Source organism: Lepus europaeus, chromosome 10, assembly GCF_033115175.1.
Source record: "Lepus europaeus isolate LE1 chromosome 10, mLepTim1.pri, whole genome shotgun sequence".
NCBI classification, from domain to species: domain Eukaryota; kingdom Metazoa; phylum Chordata; class Mammalia; order Lagomorpha; family Leporidae; genus Lepus; species Lepus europaeus.
Window position 1 is genome coordinate 2,826,168 of NC_084836.1, and position 19,332 is coordinate 2,845,499.

The 19,332-nt window shown below is 59.2% G+C and overlaps 1 protein-coding gene across 2 annotated transcripts in view; it reads right to left on the reverse strand.

The window, feature by feature from the left end:
* Nucleotides 1-94: 94 nt before the first annotated feature.
* The window catches only part of LOC133768259 (tetratricopeptide repeat protein 38), a 50,875-nt gene continuing 31,637 nt past the window's right edge, over nt 95-19,332 (reverse strand). The window contains exons 5-18 of one of the 2 annotated variants that reach the window (XM_062202671.1): nt 18,792-18,869; nt 17,965-18,046; nt 16,452-16,623; nt 15,511-15,684; nt 11,998-12,073; nt 8,886-9,005; nt 8,010-8,069; nt 6,974-7,012; nt 6,208-6,289; nt 4,051-4,216; nt 3,191-3,350; nt 2,951-3,024; nt 1,476-1,649; nt 95-1,151 (exon numbers count right to left, since the gene is read on the reverse strand). In XM_062202671.1, coding sequence (XP_062058655.1) covers nt 1,058-1,151; nt 1,476-1,649; nt 2,951-3,024; nt 3,191-3,350; nt 4,051-4,216; nt 6,208-6,289; nt 6,974-7,012; nt 8,010-8,069; nt 8,886-9,005; nt 11,998-12,073; nt 15,511-15,684; nt 16,452-16,623; nt 17,965-18,046; nt 18,792-18,869 — 1,551 coding nt within the window. In that variant the 3' untranslated portion in view covers nt 95-1,057. The remainder of the gene's footprint in view (nt 1,152-1,475; nt 1,650-2,950; nt 3,025-3,190; nt 3,351-4,050; nt 4,217-6,207; nt 6,290-6,973; nt 7,013-8,009; nt 8,070-8,885; nt 9,006-11,997; nt 12,074-15,510; nt 15,685-16,451; nt 16,624-17,964; nt 18,047-18,791; nt 18,870-19,332) is intronic. The other variant, XM_062202672.1, reaches the window with a different exon arrangement.

The window sequence follows — 19,332 nt, forward strand, 5'->3', positions numbered from 1 at the left end:
AGACCCAACTCTTGTGGCTATCTGGAGAGGGAACCAGAGATGGAAGGTCTCTCTGGCACTCTGCCTTTAAATGAATATTAAAAAAAAAAAAAAGGCAAAGGAACAAATTTATTTTAATTCTTGAAATTTGCATGAGCTTGAGCAAACCGTGAGGGCCGACTACGTTCGGAGACTTCCTCTGCCTGCCCAGCACGTGCCCCCTAACTTCAGTGGGAACTGAAGGACCTTGGCGGCCACCGCGGCACTCAGAGCCCCCTTCCCGAAGGCCGAGAGCAGCACAGCTGCTCAGCACACGTGTGGGGACATCAGCCAGGGTGGGACAGCAAGTAGGAGACCGGAGGTGGCATTCAGGCGACAGCTCAGGCCTTGTCACAGCCTCGTGTCGGGCTTTGGTTTGTGCCACAGCAGAGCTGCCCTGAGTTGCATCCTTGTGCCCTCACAGCATTGGACTCCGAGAGGACGGGGAAGCCGTGTCCGATGACAGTTGAAATAGAGGAATGAGCTCCAGTCAGCACCGCCGAATCCACCCTGGGGCCTCCAGGTCGTCCCTGCAGAGCTGGGCAGGAGGCAGTGGGTGCAGCCAGCAGGGCCTGAGGCCAAAGGCAGGGAGGCAGCCAGGACAGGCAGGCCTCTGCGGCTGTGACAACAGAGTCTGTCCAGAGCACCAGGAAGATGGAACCCAAGGAGTTCTCAGGGAGAGGTGGTGGGGGGAGCAGGAGGAGGCCGTGGACAGGACCTGTGTTTGGGAGACTGCTCCCCCGCAGAGCCCACCCTACCTCTGCCCTTCCTCCCAAGCTGGAGCAACCCTGAAGCAGGAGCAAAAGCAAGCCCTAAGAAAACCTAGTTGCAGGCAAGTAGAACACAGCAGCACCCATTGGTTCTGACTGCTTAACAATGCATGCTGGCCCTAAGATTCTGAATCGCATTTGAGATCTGTGTCCTCCTGTAGAACTGCGGGCTTACAGCAGGTGTTTCCTAAGCTCAGCCCAGAGGGCAGCTGGGCTGAGGCTGGCCAGCCCCCTGCGGAGGTCCTGCAGGCCGAGGTGGCCGGGCGCGCTCACTGCATGAGGTGCGCGGCGGTGGCCTTGCGGATGAGCCGCTCGGTCAGGGGCGAGTTGGGCTTCAGGGCGTCCCGCTCCATCAGAAGGCTCCTGTGGAAACACATCCAGGTTCGGGGGTGGACTCTTCTAGAAGGCTCTGCTCCAAGTTGGGACATGGGCAGATTTGGCCATAGCATGAAGGCAGCCGGATGAGCAAGGCCCCAGGCAGGAGAGCAGGCCTTGGCTGGGAGGGGAAGCGCTGGGGGACGCATCAGTGCCCGGTGTTGTGTCCGTGCACCTTGGGTGGTGGGCACTTTGTTTGAGACAGGAGGGGGTGCCACTCTGGCCCTGTGTGCCCTGAGCAGAGCTGCATGACTTGGGATCCCACCTGCTCCACAGCACAGTGCTCTTGACAGGAGGGGCAGGAAGCCACACCTGACATTGACCCAGGAACAGCAGCAGCAGAACAGGAGGTGTTGGGAAACCCAGGCTGGAGGCGAAGACTCCGCTGAGTCCCTCCAGAACTCCCATGGTGAAGCCCACATCCCCAAGGGGTCAGTGTTGGGAGCAGGGTCTCTGAGACGTGAATGGGTCTGAGGGTGGGTTCTTCTGAGGAGACAGGAGGACAGAGCAGCAAGGTGCCCAGGAAGAGAGACGTCCCCAGAAAGCAACCCTCGGGCCCCAGTCCTGCACATGCCAGCTTCTAGAACTGGGAGCCAAGCAGGGCCTGCCCTGCAGGCCGCCAGGCAGTGAGACTTGTCAGCGCAGACCCCTCTGATCAAGACAAGTGACCACCGAGGTCCCGGGGCAGCGTGCAGGCTTCCCACCTTCAAGGGCAGATGAGCTGAGTTGGTAGCAGGAGGGGACCCAGAAGGATCTTGCCCACCCCTCTGGTGTTAGTCTCTGCCCTGGCGGCCAGTGGGGCACGACCGGCCCTGAGCTACTCCGCAGACCCCAGCAGCACAGGCACACTGTGTGCAGACACCTGCCCTAGCTCAACCCTTAGCCTCCATGTCCTCTCGGCACTCCTCGCCCACAGCTGCCACCAGTGAGGCCGCCTCACATCCAGAGTGGGGAATGGAGGCCCCCACGGTGCTGCACCCTAGACAAGCGCACGTGGTCAGGGAGGAAGGAAAGCCGGGCACCTTCGTTTCAGACCTCTCAGGGTTTTAAACAGCTTGGTGCTCCCCCCAGACCCATTCCACAGCGTACACTCACCTGCACTGTTCAGGGCCTGGCCCACTGCCTCTGTGTACCTGCCTGGACCGCTGGCGTCCCACAGCAAAGGGACCCTGCAGCCCCGGAGGCCACTTTCCCACAATACCCCTTTGCCCCCCGGGGTCTGCAATGGCTAGGGCTCCACACAGCTCCCTTATTTGGGTGTACCCAACTCGCAGAACTCCGACTAAGCGACCCTTTAACCAGACTCACCCCTGGCCTGGTTCAATCTACTAGGCTGTCAGCTCTCAACTGTCAATTCCGTGGGGTGCCCTCCTGAGCTCCCTCCCCCTGCTAACAAGAGCAAGGGCAATTCTCTACCATTTTACAAGGAGGGGACATCAGGACAGGGAGCTCCATGCAGCCAGGCCCTGGGTCTGTCTGCTCCCCGCTGCCTCCCACAGCCAGCACAGGAAGGCAGAAGGGAGTCCAGGCCCAAAGGAGCAGTAGGAGTCGGCCAGGCAGGAAAGGGGTCAGGGTGTCCCCGGGCACAGCACGGGACGTGCCTGGGGCCCTTGTAGCTCAGCGTGGCGACAGTGGAGAGGGGGCTGGGGAGGGCAGGAGGTTTGACCTGCGTTGGGAAACAACTCCCCTGCCACAGCCTCACACCTGCAGAGTCGTGGAAGCAGGAGCCACGCTGGCCAGAGACCCCACCTGACAGGCACATGTACAGGAAGGGGTGCGGGGCTCACCGGGCCACGTTCTTGTGCTTGCTGGAAGTGCAGTTCAGGGCCGCGTGAATCAGTATCTGGTTGAAGACATCTCTCTGGAATGTCAAGGGCAAGTCAGACCGTGCCAGGTGGAGGCACGGAGCTGTCACCCCGTACGTGGCAAGAGACAGTGGCCTGCACCCCAGGATGACAGGCTGCCTGCAGAGGTGCCATGGGACAGAGGAGGCTCCCGGTGAGCCTAGCTGGAGGGGGCAAACACACCTGGGCATTGCTGCCTCCGATCTGGACGATCCGGTAGCGGATGGGCAGAAGCAGTTCGAGAGCACGGTCGGGATTCCCGGCCTCCGCCTCCACCATGGCCTGGCACAAGGGCAGCCCCACGTCTCGGGCCAAGAGGTGCTGACAGTTCTCTCCCGGGGACCTACCAGCCAAAACGTGCTCTCAGCAGCTGGCACAGCCATGGGAGGGCCCACTCCTCCCTCGGCAGGTGTTTCTGTCAAGTGCCCGGCGCAGGGCACACAGCAGGTGCTTCGGTGGGGTGTGGTGTCAGAGAAGTAGCCCAGTGAGGGGACAGACCATGGCTCTGACCTCACACTCTGCTGTCACCAGCCACCTAGCCCCACACGGGTTCCCCAACCTCTGGCCTCAGAGTGCTCATATGGAAAGTGGACCTGGGAGCTCTGATCTCACAGAGCCACCAGGATTGCAGACAGCATAGGCAAAAGCCTAGCACACAGACTGGGGCCATTCTGTCCCGGAAAGGGAATGGCCGGCAGCCCAGGGTTCCCAGCTGTCAGCCTCCCACAGGAGGCACTGTCCCCGCGTTATAGATGAGGACGTAGGTTCACAGCAGAGAAGTGCCTGGCAGAGTCTGTAAGCCCCAGTGACCCACAAGGGAGACTGCCCAATGACACTGACGCTGTCCTGTGGGGTAGGGGAGAGGCCGTTCTGTCCTGGGGCACCCTTGACCTTGGGGATCATACCCCGACACATGTCCTCCATCCCCAAAGCTGGGCTCACGAGTGAGCCCACACCCTGAGCCTCCCTGGCAGGCAGGGGCGAGCCCCAGCAGGGCCCTGGCACCCCGGTCCTATGGGCAGTGGGGGTGCTGGCCCACGTACTTGCTGGCCTCCTGCAGGGTGGTCAGCAGTTCCTGCGTGGTCTGGGCATCCCGTGCACCCAACGAGGCCATCAGGAAGTGCACGTCATTGAACAGCAGGACGTGATCACGCGTGTGCTTCTTGGTCACAGGCAGGACATCCTGCCAGCGCCGGCCCACGGACACTCCTGGGGAAACATGGAGGATGCCCAGGGCCTGGCGTGAGTTTCCAGAGGGTGTCCCTCACATAGGTCCTCTTCCAGTCACGTCCCTAGGAGGCCCTAAGATGGGTCCTGCTGCAGGTGACAGGTTGGAGGGGCGGGGGACTTTGAGTTTGTGTGAACTTTGTTCATTACAAAAGCAGCAGGTGCATAAGGCATAAAGTAAGTCTAACCAGTGCTAAGTCTCTAACCCTTTGACAAACCTCAAAAATACCTCTGATTCTTCAGCAGCCATTATGAGGGTGGCACCTGGGCCACGGCACCTGGGCCACAGCAGGCCTTGGGTAAACCTGGACAGGCTCCTTCGGCCCTCCTGCCTTGATTGTTTCCTCAGGCAGTCCTTGCTGCCCTCTGCTTTCCATCCTCCTGAGTCCATCACTGTTGGGCATCGCCTAAAATCTCCAATACGATATGGTGCCTGGTGGATGTTTGAGGGGTGTGTCTGCGGCTTTGCGGTTAAGCTAAGTAAGATCAGACCACCGGCAGGGATAGGTCCGCGTTAGTTCCGGACACGTGGACAGTGCATGATCCCTGTACCTCTTAAGGTGCCCCTGTGCGTGCTCCACCCATGCCTGCGTGACCTTTCGCTGATTGGCTCCCCTACTGCGCATGTCTTTTGTAAGCCTTATAAGCCTGTACGCTTCCTCAGTAAAGTAGTTCCTGCTTCGACAGAACTCACGGGTGCTTGTGCTGTGTTTGACCCGTCAACCTTAGCTCTCCTGTTGGCCTTGTTGGGGAGTGTCTGTACTGTCCCCTGCTGGTCAGGGGTCAGCCTCAGGCTTAAGACGCCAACACATCACCACATCCTTCCACACTCGGGAACCTACGTGACCATGAACACGGCCATCAGCTCTGTCTCCCTTGGGAATTTGGACACAATTCTTGTGTCTCCGTGATGCACCATGGGGAAACTAGGGGCTCTTCTCACCCTGCTCCTCCTTACCCCTGGCTACCGCCCAGCAGCCCAGCCTCTCTCCACACCTGCACAAAGGCTCCTTAGAGTTCCAGGAATTTTTCAGTCTCAGCCTCATAAAGAGCAAAGGTGCAGGGGTGACAGGGTCTCAGGGTTAGTAAGTCTCTACCAATCCCCCAGCATGGCCCACACCACCCAATTCTGGAGGGGCCCGGGCAGGATATGAGCCCCAGGCCTCCTGTCAGGGGCCTCCTTGGCATTCCCGCCCACACCCCACCCCGCCACCTGCCTGGGCTCAGCCTCTCCACATCCCAAGGAGCCTCTGCCTCTCAAAGGCTGCTCCAGTCTGTGCAGAGCAGCCATGAGCGGACCCCACCCCCACCCCCACCCTGGCTGCAAGCCCGCTCGTCACCTGCCCTGCCCACCCAGCCAGCCTGCACTGTTCCTAACAGTCTATGGCTTTGGACAGGCTGCTCCACTCTGCCTGGTCACCCTACACAGCCTTCAGGGCTCACATTTCATCTCCACCACAAAGCCTGCGTGGAACCTTCCTGAAGCAACCTACCCAGGCCCTCATCCTCACACTGTCCTGCTGCCCCAGGGCCTCGCCCAGGCCTGCACAGGTACAGCATTGACTCTGCTGAGCCTGGCCGGGAGAGTACCAGCCTGCATGCTGGGGGTTGCCCAGAAGCGTCCTACAGCCCCCAGGACTGTGGCCAACTCCGTCCAGGCTGGGGTGACAGAGAACTCTGCCATCCCAGGGAGTTGAGACACTCACCCCCATGTTCTGGGAAAGGAGGCTGTGAGGACAGGTGGCCAGATGCCCTCTGTGCCCCAAGGACTGGTGGGCAGCCATGGTGTGGCCGGGCCTCCCTGAGTGGAGCCTGAGGCCCCCTCGCTGAGTAGTGGGAACTGGAAGAAACAGACACGGCTGCCAGACCTGCTGGTCTCAGGGCATCTACGGAGCCAGGCTGGCGGGTGGCAGCACTGTGCACTCGCTGCGTAGAGGGGAGGTGAGTGAGCCTGAGGGGCAGAGGTGTGCTACCTTCCATCTGAAGGCGGTAGAGCATGGAGCAGGTGTCCACCACGTCCAGCATTGTGCCGCTGGCCTGCAGGCTTGGCAGGATCTGGAAGACAGGCATGACCCTAGCCATACTCTGCAGGTGGACTGATTGGGGACCCAGGGCCAGCTAGGAGCATGCCTGGGTTATGTATGGGGTCTGCCCAGAGCAAACCCTCAGCAAAAGTGCACCACCCCACCGTCCCCACCACCTCCGCCATCAGGACTGTCACCCTGACTGTGACCAAGAGCTCAGACTGCACTAGGCGCAACAGAGGGCACCAAGTGACCTGGAGAAGCTGCCCCCACTGTGTGCCCGGGAGCATGTGCTGGGCCCTGGCCCGTCACCCATCACCAAGCCTCAGACCAGGCTGGTAGGAGACCCCGCCCCCGGCCACACTTCCAGACTCAGCTTTGCTCGGGGGTGCCAAGATCCACATCTCACCGCACAGGTCCCCATCGCCTTCATTTCTTCCTACAAAGTCCCAACAACCCCCAAAGGACTGCTTCCAGAACGTCACTGATTTTCTCTGGTGCTGAGGCCCCAGGCTTTATTTTTAAGACCTGTGGGGGCACCGAGGACGATGAGGCACGAGACCGATCTGGGCCAGTCAAGCCCGTGAGGCCTCACAGAATGCGGGGCTCTGCTCCAGCCGTGTGTTGGCTGCGCCGGCAGAGACCGGCTCACAGGTCTGCGAGAGCCTGACGGTCAGTGTGGGCGGGGAGCCCGGTGTGGCCCAGGGACACTTACGTGGGTGTCGTAGATCGTCAGTGCCGCCTCGTAGTCGCCCTAAAAACAAAGCTCCCATGATGAACGAGGCAAAGCGCAGCCCTGAGAAATGAACAAAACCTCTGCCCGTGGCTGCCACGCGCTGCTGAGGGGTGCAGAGAAGGCGAGGGCAGAGGAGGCCAGGCTGCTGCGAGGGGACCCCTCTGGGAAGGCCTTGTCTTTGCTGGGCAAAGTCAACACAGGTCAGGCACCCCCACCTGAAACTCTCAGCTCCAAGACCTCCAGAATCCAATCCTGTTCAGTGCTGATGTGACACCACAAGTGGAAACTTCCACACCTGACTTCAGCGGACAGGTCCCAGTCAGAGGGCAGACCAGGGGGAAGACGCCCCGCAGGCTACCTGTGTCAGCTGTGCAGGGAGCTGCGCTCAGTCCCATCCCAAGACGTACCAGGATGCCCTCCTATGTGCGGATACCCCAGAATCCTCAGTCATCTGGAATCAAACGCCCAGGTCGCAGGCAGTTGGGATAGAGCAGCCAAGGTGGCTGAGCAGAGCTCGCTCTCGCCTCCCCTTCCAGTCTCCTGCCCGCGTTTCCACACTGCGCGTCCCACGTCATGCCAGGTCCTCACCTCCCGGGCACTGATTTCTGTCTGTGGATATTTAGCGAGCGTCCCGCTTTCTCACATGAACAGCAGTGTGGGAAGCACCCTTATGAAAGGGACTCTCTGGTGGGATCACTGGGATAAGGCGCCCGGGGGAGCAGCTCCTGCCCACTCCTGCTGAGAGGTCTCCTGGTTCCTGCAGGGCCAATCCCTGGGGTGGGGGCTGGGCTGTTCACTGTAGCAGGTCTCGGTGGCCCCCGCAAACCACACATATATGACGTGATTCCGAGGACCCAACATGAGGAAAAGGCCGATAGCAACTCAGGCCTGGAAGCCCACCAAAAACCTGGGCGCCATGGGTGCCAGGGCCCTGAAACCTGTGCTACCGTGAGGGCACCCAGGGTGTGACGGCGTTGGCTGGAGAGCAGCTCCTCTCCCCCAGGGGGTCACCTACCTTTTCAATCAGGAATAAAGCCCAGTGCCAGTAATTATGACACGCAAGCATGTCTGAGTCCTGGGAGAGAACGAGAGAGTTAGGGAAGCTCCAGGAGATGCAGAGGAACCAATGCTGTCTCGTGCTGCCACAGGCAGGGCCAGCTCTGGGCGCGGGCAGCTAGGACGCCTGGGTCAACCCAGGAGGATGTGCGCTGGCGTCAGGGCTGCAGCAGAGGCAGCACAAGGGACGTTATGGTGTACCGGCTCCCTCTTCTGCACATACGATGTTAATTGGAACGATAAACCCATTATTCAGAGAGAGGGTGAGGCCCATGGGGTACCCAGATGGAACAAAAAATGTGGACAACAGGCCCAGGAGCAAGGTGGACAGGGCTGGACTTAGGGTTTGAATGGCCCTTAGTATCTCACAGGTTTAAGGTGAAACCCGAGCTTTGCTCAGGCGGCCCCTTCTATGGTGTTCAATGCTGGGGCAACTGACTATGACCTGATCAGTGGTGGCACCCAGTACCTCGCAACCTAAGACAAGCTGAGTATGCCAGCCCTGCAGATGGCCAATGCCCCATCACCTCCATTGTCCACACCCTCAGCTACACTGTGACACCCTGAGGCCACCTCTGGGCTCCACGCTGGCAGGAGGGCCAGCTCTGGACCTCATAGGTCTCACCAGTGGGGCTCTTGTCTTCATGGTAATTGTATGATGTATTCCTTTTACAGCCAAGACCAATTCTAGAAACTTCCACCAACAGGTGTTCAGAGGTGCTTCGTAGCCATGGGAAGCATGACAGAAATGTTTCCAAGCACACGCGTGAACTCCTGTGCCTCAAGGACACCGACTGAGTTCCCCGTGCAGGTGGCCGGGGGGTGAGAACCATACCTTCCAGTGAGCCTCTGAGTGCTGCATGAACTCCAGACCCTGCTGCACCTCTGCTCTCATCTCGTGGACATGGGCGATGGTATGCACTGACCACGCATCCGTCGGGGTGATAGACAGAGCCTGCGAGCGGGTGAGACAGCGTGGGTCAGTCAGGCTGCCTGGCCAGGACGCAGCACGTCTCACACAGGCCTGGGCTCCAGCTTGGAACCATCACAACCCCAGGACAGCCCATGTACGCATGTGTAGGGCACACCAGCACAGGACACCGCGAGGCAGAGGCGTGACTGGCCCAGGGTACACAGCTGGGATGCAGCAGAGTCTCCAACGCCGGGGCTCATCCCGGGACCCCACAGCCTCCTGCATACCGCTGAGGCTCCTGCATCTGGCCTCAGTTTCCCTCCAGTGCAGGGGCCCGATGATGACTTCCACTCAGGGCTGCATGGAGAGTGGACACTGTCCAGGAGAGCTTGGTGGGGACCTTCCAGTGCCCCTCAACTGGGGGCCTCTCCACTAACAGATGGGCACCCAACGGGGGGCTTTCTGGTGCTGACAGCACTGCTGTTGAGGTTAGCAGCCGCTCACATGCCCAGAGAGGCAGGCAGGACCGGCGAGTGAACCTAGCCTCACAGCAGCATGCCGCCTCTGCTCCCGGGGTCAGCTCATGTTTACCAAGCACCCACTAGGTGCCAAGCACAGGGAAGTAGACGGAGACTCACTGAAGTCCCACGAACTGGCCCATGCCAGGTCCCATCTCAAATCCTGGGCTTCCATCCCCCAGCCTGTTGTCTCGGACTCCCCAAGCTAGGTGGTGTGCAGCTTGCCCTGTACTGCCAACTGCTGCCTCCATGCGTCCTGCCCCTGCTCATCAGGACACAGACAGGAAGCAGGTGGGTCTGTGGGGAGCGTGGGCACCCCCTGTGCTGGAGCCCTGGGTGCCGGACACTGTAGAGGGTGAGGGCTGAGTCCGAGTAGACTGGGTGTGGCCCTGCTGGGCACACGACTCTCACACAGGGCAGACCAGAAAGGCTGCATTTCACAGCTTCCACTGGCTTGCCCCACTCCTGCTCTGACATGAGCAGGGACTGACCAGTGCCCTCCCTTGCCTAGAGCCCTCCCAAGTGGCCCCTAGGCTCCCCCTCCCAGCACGTGCTGATCCAGCCCAGCTGCCCAGCTCTGGCCTCTCAGGCTTGCAGCTTCCCGGCCAGTACCCATTACGCCCCCCGCCCCACAACGCCAGCCTGCCTGGGACTGCCCCGCTGGGTGTGCAGACACATGGCCCCATGGCTGCCCGTGCGGCTGCTCTAGTCCTTCATGGCTCCTCGCTGTCCAGTTTGTCCACCTTAGCACACGGGTATCACCTGGGGGAGCCATGTTGGGCGGCAGTGAGGGAGCAGCGAGGGGGCTGTTCTGCCTCTCCCTGCCACTTGTGTAGCCTCCGTCTACCTTGTGGCTGCCCTCTGGAGGGACCTGCCACATCCGGTGTACCACGGCCACCCTTGTCCACGCTCTCTGACTATCCTGCCCGCCCCCAGGTGCTCAGGCGGATACCACATAACAGGAGGGACTGGCTGCTGAGACCCTGAGGGGCCTTCCTGGGTCTACTCTGGGAGGGTAGTGCCTGGTCACCCATGTCTTGGAAGTAAAATCACCAGGAAGCCACTCCAGTCCTTGACCTCTGACTTGACTTGCAGACAAAGGAGCTGTGGCCCTGATCTCCAGCCTGGGCTCTGATTCTGTGATGCGAAGACCTCCAGGGGTGCTATCTACTAGGGGTGCTGAGGAACACCAGGGCGACAACAGGGTAAGAGTCCTGACCTTGTCACAGGGAGGCTGGGTCTGGTCTTGGCAGCTTCAAGGTCCCTGTCTGGTCAGGAGGCCTTAGAGAATCTGGCTCACCTCTGACCTTGTGGCCTTGGCCTCTCTGAGCAATGGGAGAAAGGCATCACATAGACAGAGTGTGAGTGACAGCAGGTGCATTTGGAGACCCCAGCCTGAACCAAGAGCAGCAGCTGCCCCCTGGGCCTCAGTGTCCACTCCTCTGAGGAGGGCAGAGAGGACGAGGTGCAGGCTGCAGCCTGTCACTTGTTCTGGGCCCATGCACAGAGCAGCATCCACCGTACGTGGTGCCAGCCCTCATGCCACAGGTGGGGGCCGCAGTCCGAGACCGAGGGCTGCTGGGAAACGCCCAGTGGATGCCACATTGTCCTGCCTGCTGGACCACAGGTGAGCACCCTGACCTGGGGGATGCTCTAGGGCAGGGCTCGGGGCAGCTCTGTGGAGAGGTGAGTGAAGCCCTGGCTACAGCGCCAGCATCCCACATTGTCCTGGCTGTTCTGCTTCCTCTCCTTCCACATGCACTTGGGAGGGCACAGACGATGGACAAGTACTTGACCCCTGCCACCCTCCTGGAAGACCCGCATAGAGTTCCTGGCTTCTGGCTTTGGCCTGGCCTAGCCCCAGCTGCTGCTGGCTTTGGGGAGTGAGCCAGCAGATGGAGGAGATCTCTTTCCCCTCTCCCAGGCCCTGTCCCTGTCCCTCTCCAACTCCGTCTTTGTTTCTCTGTTGCTCTGCCTATCAAATAAATCAATCTTTGGAAAAGGTGTGTGTGGTGGAGGAGGGTCCAAACCATGCAGGAAGCAACAAGACCCCCAGTTCAGGCCCAGCGGGCATCAGCCTCCGTCCCCGACCTCTGTGCAGCCCTCTGAGCCTCGTGTGCAGTCAGTGATGCTGAGAAACGTGAAGCTCAAGGAGGAAGGTTTACATCCGTTCCCCACACTGTCCCAGCAGTGCCGAGCGTAGGCCCTGGAAGCCGACAGAGCTGGTGGGAGCACAGAAGCCCCGAGTGCAACCCTGAGCCAGGGGCTGAGCAAAGCCTCCCACCTTCAGCCCCTCTACTGTAGGCCTGGGCTGTGGCTGGCCAAGGGGCGTGGCTCTGAGGCCACAGAGGCACAGGGAGGCAGGGGTCAGCTTTCTGCCTGGGGCAGCTACTGGCACTGCAGCGAGCCCTATGCTTGGGGACCTTCAGGGGACAGGTCAGGGTCAACCAGCGGGTGGCCCCCTATATGGCCACTCTCTCAAGGCCAGTGCTTTCTTGAAACAGTTGCCTACTTACCTCTTTGGCAAGCTTTTCCGCCCGATCATAGAAGTTGGTTTCCATCAGTCCAAAAGAATAGATGCCTTTCACATAGCTAAAGACAGAGAAAACAAGTCACCTCAAAATACAATAGGACAGGCGGGGAGCACTGCTCTGTGCCCTCCAGTACATAGGCCGATGTCCCAACTCCCAGGGACCATGACAGGACCCTGTTAGACTCAGGCTTTGCAGAATCTGCCATGTTAAGATGAGGGCACACTGGACTGGGGCGGCCCCAGTCCGTGACTGTGTCCTAAAGAGGCCATGAGAGCACAGAGAAGGAAGACGGCAGTGAGGAAGCAAAATCAGTGGGGACAGGGGCTGGCGCCGTGGCTCACTTGGTTAATCCTCTGCCCGTGGTGCCGGCATTGCATATAGGCACCAGTTCTAGTCCTGGTTGCTCCTTTTCTAGTCTAGCTTTCTGCTGTGGCCTGGGAAGGCAACTGGAAGACGACCCAAGTGCTTGGGTCCCTGCACCTGCATGGGAGACCAGGAGGAGGCTCCTGGCTCCTGGCTTCGTATCTGCATAGCACCGGCCGTGGCAGCCATTTGGGGTGTGAACCAATGGAGGGAAGACCTTTCTCTCTGTCTCTCTCTTTCACTGTAACTCTGTCAAAAAAAAAAAAAAATCTGTGGGGACAGCCACAAGCCCAAGCACTCCAGGGACCCAGCCAACAGCAGGAGCTGCTAGAGGACGTCAGGCCCCCCATGAGCATGGGGAGTGCGTTGGCCTGCAGCACACAGGCAGGTGCACCCCATCTGCTCCGAGTGCCACGCTGTGGACGCCATCACAGCTGCGTCTCAGCTCTCCAGGATCCCACTGCTGAGGGGATAATGAGGTTCTTCATCAGAACCATAACAGAGCAGGGCCCGCCTGGATTAGTGCCCTCCCACCCCCTAGTCACAGCACAGGGTCTCCCTCCACCCCACCCCTGCCCCATCTGGTGAAGCCCCCATGGTGGAACAGCCGAGGACTGCTCCCTGGGAAGCTCTCCTGGCTGGGGTCTGTCTGTGGCTCCTCCTTTGCTTCTGCAGCTCAGCGCCCAGCCTCTGCCCAGCTGCACAGCCAGGCTCCTCCCCAGGCCAGGGGACCTGGGGCCGGGACCCTGTCTACTTCACTCTCACGGGCCCAGCCAGGATGGGTCTGACTTCCCTTGCTCAGGAAATGCACACCCCCATCTCACCCGTCACACTGACAGCCGGGACCCCCAGTGCTCACACAGGATAGAGGCGTCCTGCCCGCCCGTGGCTTTCCGGCCAAGGGGAAACAAGACTGACTCTGGCGTCTGCATGCTGGATGTTATCTCTGCTCCCGTGCGAGATACAGATCCGACTCGCCGTTCACAGAAGCATATTCTAGAACTGTCCCCTCCAGATGGCTAACTGTATGGTAACTATGTAAGCTCTGTGAGGTCATTCACTGAGCGCTTTCTGGGTTATTTATTAAGTGCTTACTGTGTATCAGGTCCCAAAAGTCCCTGTGGTGGTCAAGTTCCTATGTCCACTAGGCTGGACCACAGAACTCAGATTTCTGTCCAAACACCAGTCAGGTGTGGCTGAGGCAGTAAGTTGTTCGAGGGGCTGACATTGAAATCAGTGTTCTTTTGTTAAAGTGGCTTCTCTCCACAGTGTGGGGGGTCCTCACCCCATCTGTAGACAGACTGAGGGCTCCAGAAACCAGGATTCTGCCTCCAGATACAAGTCTCTCCTCTCAGGGGGCCGGCACTGTGGTGCTGCGGGTTAAAGCCCTGGTCTGCAGCGTTGGCATCCCATATGGGTGCCAGTTCAAGTCCCAGCTGCTCTACTTCTGATCCGGCTTCTGCTATAGCCTGGGAAAGCAGTGGAAGCTGACCCAAGTCCTCGGTCACTGCACCTGCGTGGGAGACTGGGAAGAAGCTGCTGACCAGAAGCAGCTCCTTGCTCCTAATCAGCTCAGCTCTGACCATTGCGGTCATTCAGAGTGAAGCAGTGGATGAAAGACCTCTCTCTCTCTCTCTCTCTGGCTCTGCCTCTCTCTGTAAATAAATTTTAAATAAATAAATCTCTTTAAAAAAAAAAACAAAATGAATCTTAGAAAACAGAAAAGTCTCTCCTGCCAGCCCCCATAGGAAATGCACTCCCGCCGCCTGCACTCCAGAGGGCTAACTTGTCAGCCCCAAGATCACATGAGTCTGTACAATAAATCGTTCAGGGGCTGGCGTTAGCCACAGGGAAGACACACGTGTCCACGTCTCCGTGCCTGGTTTGAGTCCCAGCTCCACTCCTGACTCCAGCTTCCTGCATATGTGCACGGGGAGGCACCAGGTGATGGCTCAAGTTGGGAGGTCCCCTCCACCCAGGCGGGAGACCTGGAGTCCACAGCTGCTGGATTTAGCTCTGTTCCAGCCCTGGCCTTTGGGGCACTTGGGGAGTGAACCGGCAAGTGGAAATCTTGGCCTGTGTCTCTCTCTGCCTCTCAAGTCATAACAATCTTTTTTTTTTTTTTTTTTTTTTTTTTTTTTTTTTTTTGACAGGCAGCGTGGACAGTGAGAGAGAGAGACAGAGAGAAAGGTCTTCCTTTTTCCGTTGGTTCACCCTCCAGCGGCCGCTGGGGCCAGCATGCTGCGGCCAGCACACTGAGCTGATCCGAAGCCAGGAGCCAAGTGCTTCTCCTGGTCTCCCATGTGGGTTCAGGGCCCAAACACTTGGGCCATCCTCCACTGCTTTCCCGGGCCGCAGTAGAGAGCTGGACTGGAAGAGGGGCAACCGGCACAGAATCCTGCGCCCCGACTGGGACTAGAACCCGGTGTGCCGGCGCCACAGGTGGAGGATTAGCCAAGTGAGCCACGGCGCTGGCCTCAAGTCATAACAATCTTTCAGCCCCTCTCCTCCATGTCCAGCTGATCCAGCTTCTAGGGGGAGCCCCAACACAGACTCTTTAACCTGCTTGAGCTCACAACCTTCCTGTGATCAAGATGTGAGGGAGTGGCTCGCGTGTGCTGGTTGTGCAGGGACAACCCAGCCTCCTCCTTTCCCCAAGCATCAGCAGGACTGTGCTTCCTGGTCTCCTGTGGGAGGCCCTGGTCCCGTGACCAGTTGTGGCCAAAGACAAGAGCCATCGGTTCTCTCGTTCTGGGTACTTAACTGCCATGGGGAACCCCCTGGAGAGCTCTCTTCCCTTAGGGACTGGGGTGTGCAGAGGGCAGTGGCTTCCACAGCTGGGACCCAGGAGGGCGACAAGGATGCGGTCCCAGACCCTCAGCCCTGCTAAGGTGGAAGTGCAGCATGGGTGAGAATGCTGCATGAATTCTGGGATGTACGTCAGTGCATCCTGATACAGAAGGTGTGAGTTCATTCTCAGGATCAGGTGGACATCCAGTGAGGCCTTGAGCGGCAAAGCAGCGGAGAGGAGCAACAGTGGCCTCACGAAGGCGCGGCAAGGCCGACAAGCTGCCACCATTGTTGCAGGGAGGGATTAATGGAAGGCAATGACGCGGTTTCCACCGCACATACCTGCTCAGGGGGACATCTGGTGACCAGAAGGGGTAAATTCGAGCAACGGAATCTCGCATCTGATCTTGGTAGCCCAGGTAAAAATAGGTATCATGGGAGAATTTTAGGGCCAACATATCCGTCGGGTGGTCCTGGAGAATCTGTTCCCATAGGGCACAGGCCTTCGGGAAGTTCCTGGAAGCCAAGAGGAGCTCTCAGCACCACTGAACACAAAGCCTCCACCCCCAAGCATAAAACACATTCCACGTCATAGACTGCACTGATTGGCTTAAAAATAACAGCTTCTAAGCTAGAAAGTGGCTCAGGACATTGAAAACCCAGTGAGGAATCTTCCTGCCTGGTTAAAGGAAACAAACAGTCTCAATAAGTTGTCAGAGACAATTTCACGTGTGACCAGCAGTCAGCTGCAGGGAGTCTGGGCTGGAATCACCCTGTGTGGACTCACTGAGCAGACCCCGCGAGATGTCCCCGCGTCGGGCTCAGCACCCCTGAGCTCCTGCAGGGTCACCAGGGCGTCACACCTGCTGAGTAGGCACAGGCACTGCCGTTCCCGGGGAGTGAGGGTCAGTGGTTGGCAGGGACAGGAATCTGGAAGGCAGCAGCAGCGCGCCCAGGGGTGTGTGGGAACCAGGAGCACATGCACAGATGCTTCCTGCCCTCTTGTGGACATTTCTACCGTGCGGTTCCATTATTTCAGTAACGAAACTAATACCTGATTGAGGTCATGAAACAAAACGAGTGACTGGGACACTACATTGGGAATTTCAGCCCAGCCCTTGCTCGTCAGGCATCGACTGCACAGGCGGGACGCAGCCCTGACCCAGGTGCTCTCATGAGCTGGGCTGAGGATTCCCCTGGGGCCGCATGGGGACAGCCTGAGGCACCCCCAGCCCAGCCCCGGATCACCGATCACAGACACACAGCCCTCAGAGGCCCCTCACCCGTTGGCAAATGTCTCCACGGCAGACACGTGCAGCTGCTCCCGCTGGGTCAGGGCCTGCGCTTTCGACACGTCCACCATGGTCTTCACGGCCAGGTCCAGCTCTTTGTCCAGCTGCCTGGAGCTTCCGGTGCCAATCAGCCTGAGGCCAGCAGAGATGGCATGGCCCATAGCTGGCAATAGGATGGACACAGTTGGGGATTCAGACGCTTTGGCTCGCCCAGCCCAGCCCAGACCTCACCCAGAGTGCTAGCGGGTGAATGCCAGGCAGCAGGCAGGCAGAGTGTTGGGCCTCTGTCAGCAGCCCACAGCCACAGCCCAGTTGACCCTCCCAGTGCAGTGCTGGGTTCGACCATCCTGAAGCATCCACACGTACTTGTCTAATGCATGCATTCTGGGGAAAGGCAATGTCTAAAGCACCGCCCCCAATTCTCCGGGTTCGGCCCGTGGCTATGATCGGTACTATGACCCCGCACAACCTCCCGGAGTGAGCTCAGTGCATGCTGATCAGCAGCTGTTCCAAGGCGGTCCATGCCCACAGACGCCACCTCCATCCTGTCTGGCTGCTCTCCCATGCAGAGATCAGGGGTGGGGGAAGGGCAGGCCCAGGACCCTGCAGCAGCCCCCAGGGCTAACCTGGGCTTCCCAGCACCCAGCTGGAGAAAGGGAGGGACTCAGCCACGGTACTATGGTACTGTGACCCCCAGGTGGGCCCTGCGGTGCTGCTGCTTTCTTTTCTGTTAAAGATTGATTTCCTTATTACAAAGCCTGGCAGAGAGAGAGGAGTGATAGAGAGCAGGAGACAACTTCCATCCACTGGTTCACTCCACAAATGGCCACAGCAGCCAGCACAGGACCCAGCCAAAGCAAGCAGCCAGGAACTCCATCCAGGTCTCCCGCGTGGGGGCAGGGATCGAAGTACTGAGCCATCACATGCTGCATCCCAGACGCATTAGCAGAGTGCAGAGTCGCCAGGATGGCCCGTGGGCATCCGTGGCGGCCTAGCCCACTGTGCCACAACACCTGCTCCTGGCTGCTGCTGCTGACAGGGGCTCCAGGTCTGCTCAAAGAGCTGCGGGCTCTCCCCACTCCCCGCAGGCTTGGTTCAGCTCTCCTCGGTCCATGGCTACAGTTCAAACTTCCTGTGTTCCAGGGATCCACAACTTGGACTGGTTCACCTTGCCCAGTGCCAGCCCCTCTGCCAGTGTGGTGGCTTTGGAACTGTCTTGCCCTCATGACCCACGGTTTCCTCGTCTGAGAAAAGGGATCAGCTCCTTCCATGCAGAAGAGACAGCATTTAGAGCAAACAGTCGAAAACCACCTCTGTAGAGGTCACCACCAATCAGGAGCAACTGTTATCTCAAACACACCGGAGGCGTGGTCTTCCTCCCTCTGTGCATAAAGTGGCCAGGTCGACCCCCCATCCCCAGCCGCCTGGGTCCCTGCAGTCAGGGAATGCGAGAGGGGCTGCGTCCTGGAAGCCGGGCCCTCAGCCCAGGGGAAGTGTTGCTCACCGAAGTTCGGATCTGCTGCTCTGAGCCGCGCCAGGCAGCCCTCGATGCCGCCAAGACTCTTGTCATTGGTCCACGTTACATACTGAAATACAAGGGGCCACAGTCGTCCACGGATCTGCACGTTCACCTTTCTACAACACTGAGTGCAGGCAGGTGGGGTGGGGTGATGTCGTTAAACAGTCTAAACAGGCAGAACACAGCAGTGGCCTGGCTGACGACACTGCATCACCCGTATGCTTCTAGAAACTTCTGAGCCCTCATGTTCTACAGATGGGGTCAGCATGTAGTGGTCTCACTGCTCACGCAAAGGCCAGCTGTGGTCACTGCCCTGGCCTGTTCAGACCCAGGTGCATCCTGGTTCTGCCTCATCTCACTGGACAAATCAAACTCAATGAAGTTCAACTCTGAGTCTCTGTGTCCCCATCTGTCAATCAATCCAGTTAGTCCTTACTCTGAGACCCCCTACTAGCTCTAAACCAGAGGATCCTTCAGTCATGCAGAAAAGCCAGGAATGTGACGAGGGGCCGGCCTGGCCACAGGTGAGACAGCGTCCCACAGGTGAGCCCCAAATCTAAATGGCAGAGCCCACATGAAACCCTCAGTAGGCACTCATGGGAGCCTGTGGGGGCCCAGAGCCCTCCAAGCCACCCCCAACCGGCCCACTGCTGCCCACCCACCTCTGGGGTCCTGGGAAAGGAGGGTGAGTGCAGGGGGATGGGGGTGGGCTGGCATTCTGTTGCTAGAGCGCAACTTACAAAGCAATCACCAAGTCAGAAAACCTCCCCAGAACCTTCACGGAGGGCAAGCGTTTCTCCAGGGGGGCGTACCTGCGTCAGAGTGGCATCAAACAGCTTGCAGGCTTCGTTGCTTGTGGTGGAGAGCGGCAGCCCGGCATCCTTCCAGGCCTATGCACAAGGAGGGGGCGGCCCGGCTTCAGTCTTGGACACAAGGAGCCCCAGCCCCTGCGCCCCCTGCAGACCTCCAAACGCCTAGCAGTGGTGCAGGGCCAGGCTTCCGTGAGACCATGAAACTCAGCTCTGTGCTTGGGATGGGATGGATACTGACCCTGACTCACACCCACCAGTATCCGGGGAACAGCTGTGTGCCCTCGGGCAAGACGCTGCCTCTCAGGCTCCTGTAGCACTGCCCCTCTGTAGCACAGGCCCAGGGGGACCCAATGGAGGGACCTGGACATGCCGGCCTGGGAGTCCTGATCACCAGGGTTTGGGAGGTGCTGTCCAGGCAGAAGAGGAGTCTGGTGCTAAAGTGCAACTTGGAGGGGCGCTGGTCCAGCCGGCTGGGCTGGCGGGGTGCACACTACTGCCGTCACCAACTCCATCCCTGGATTCTCCACTGAGGCAGAGCCTC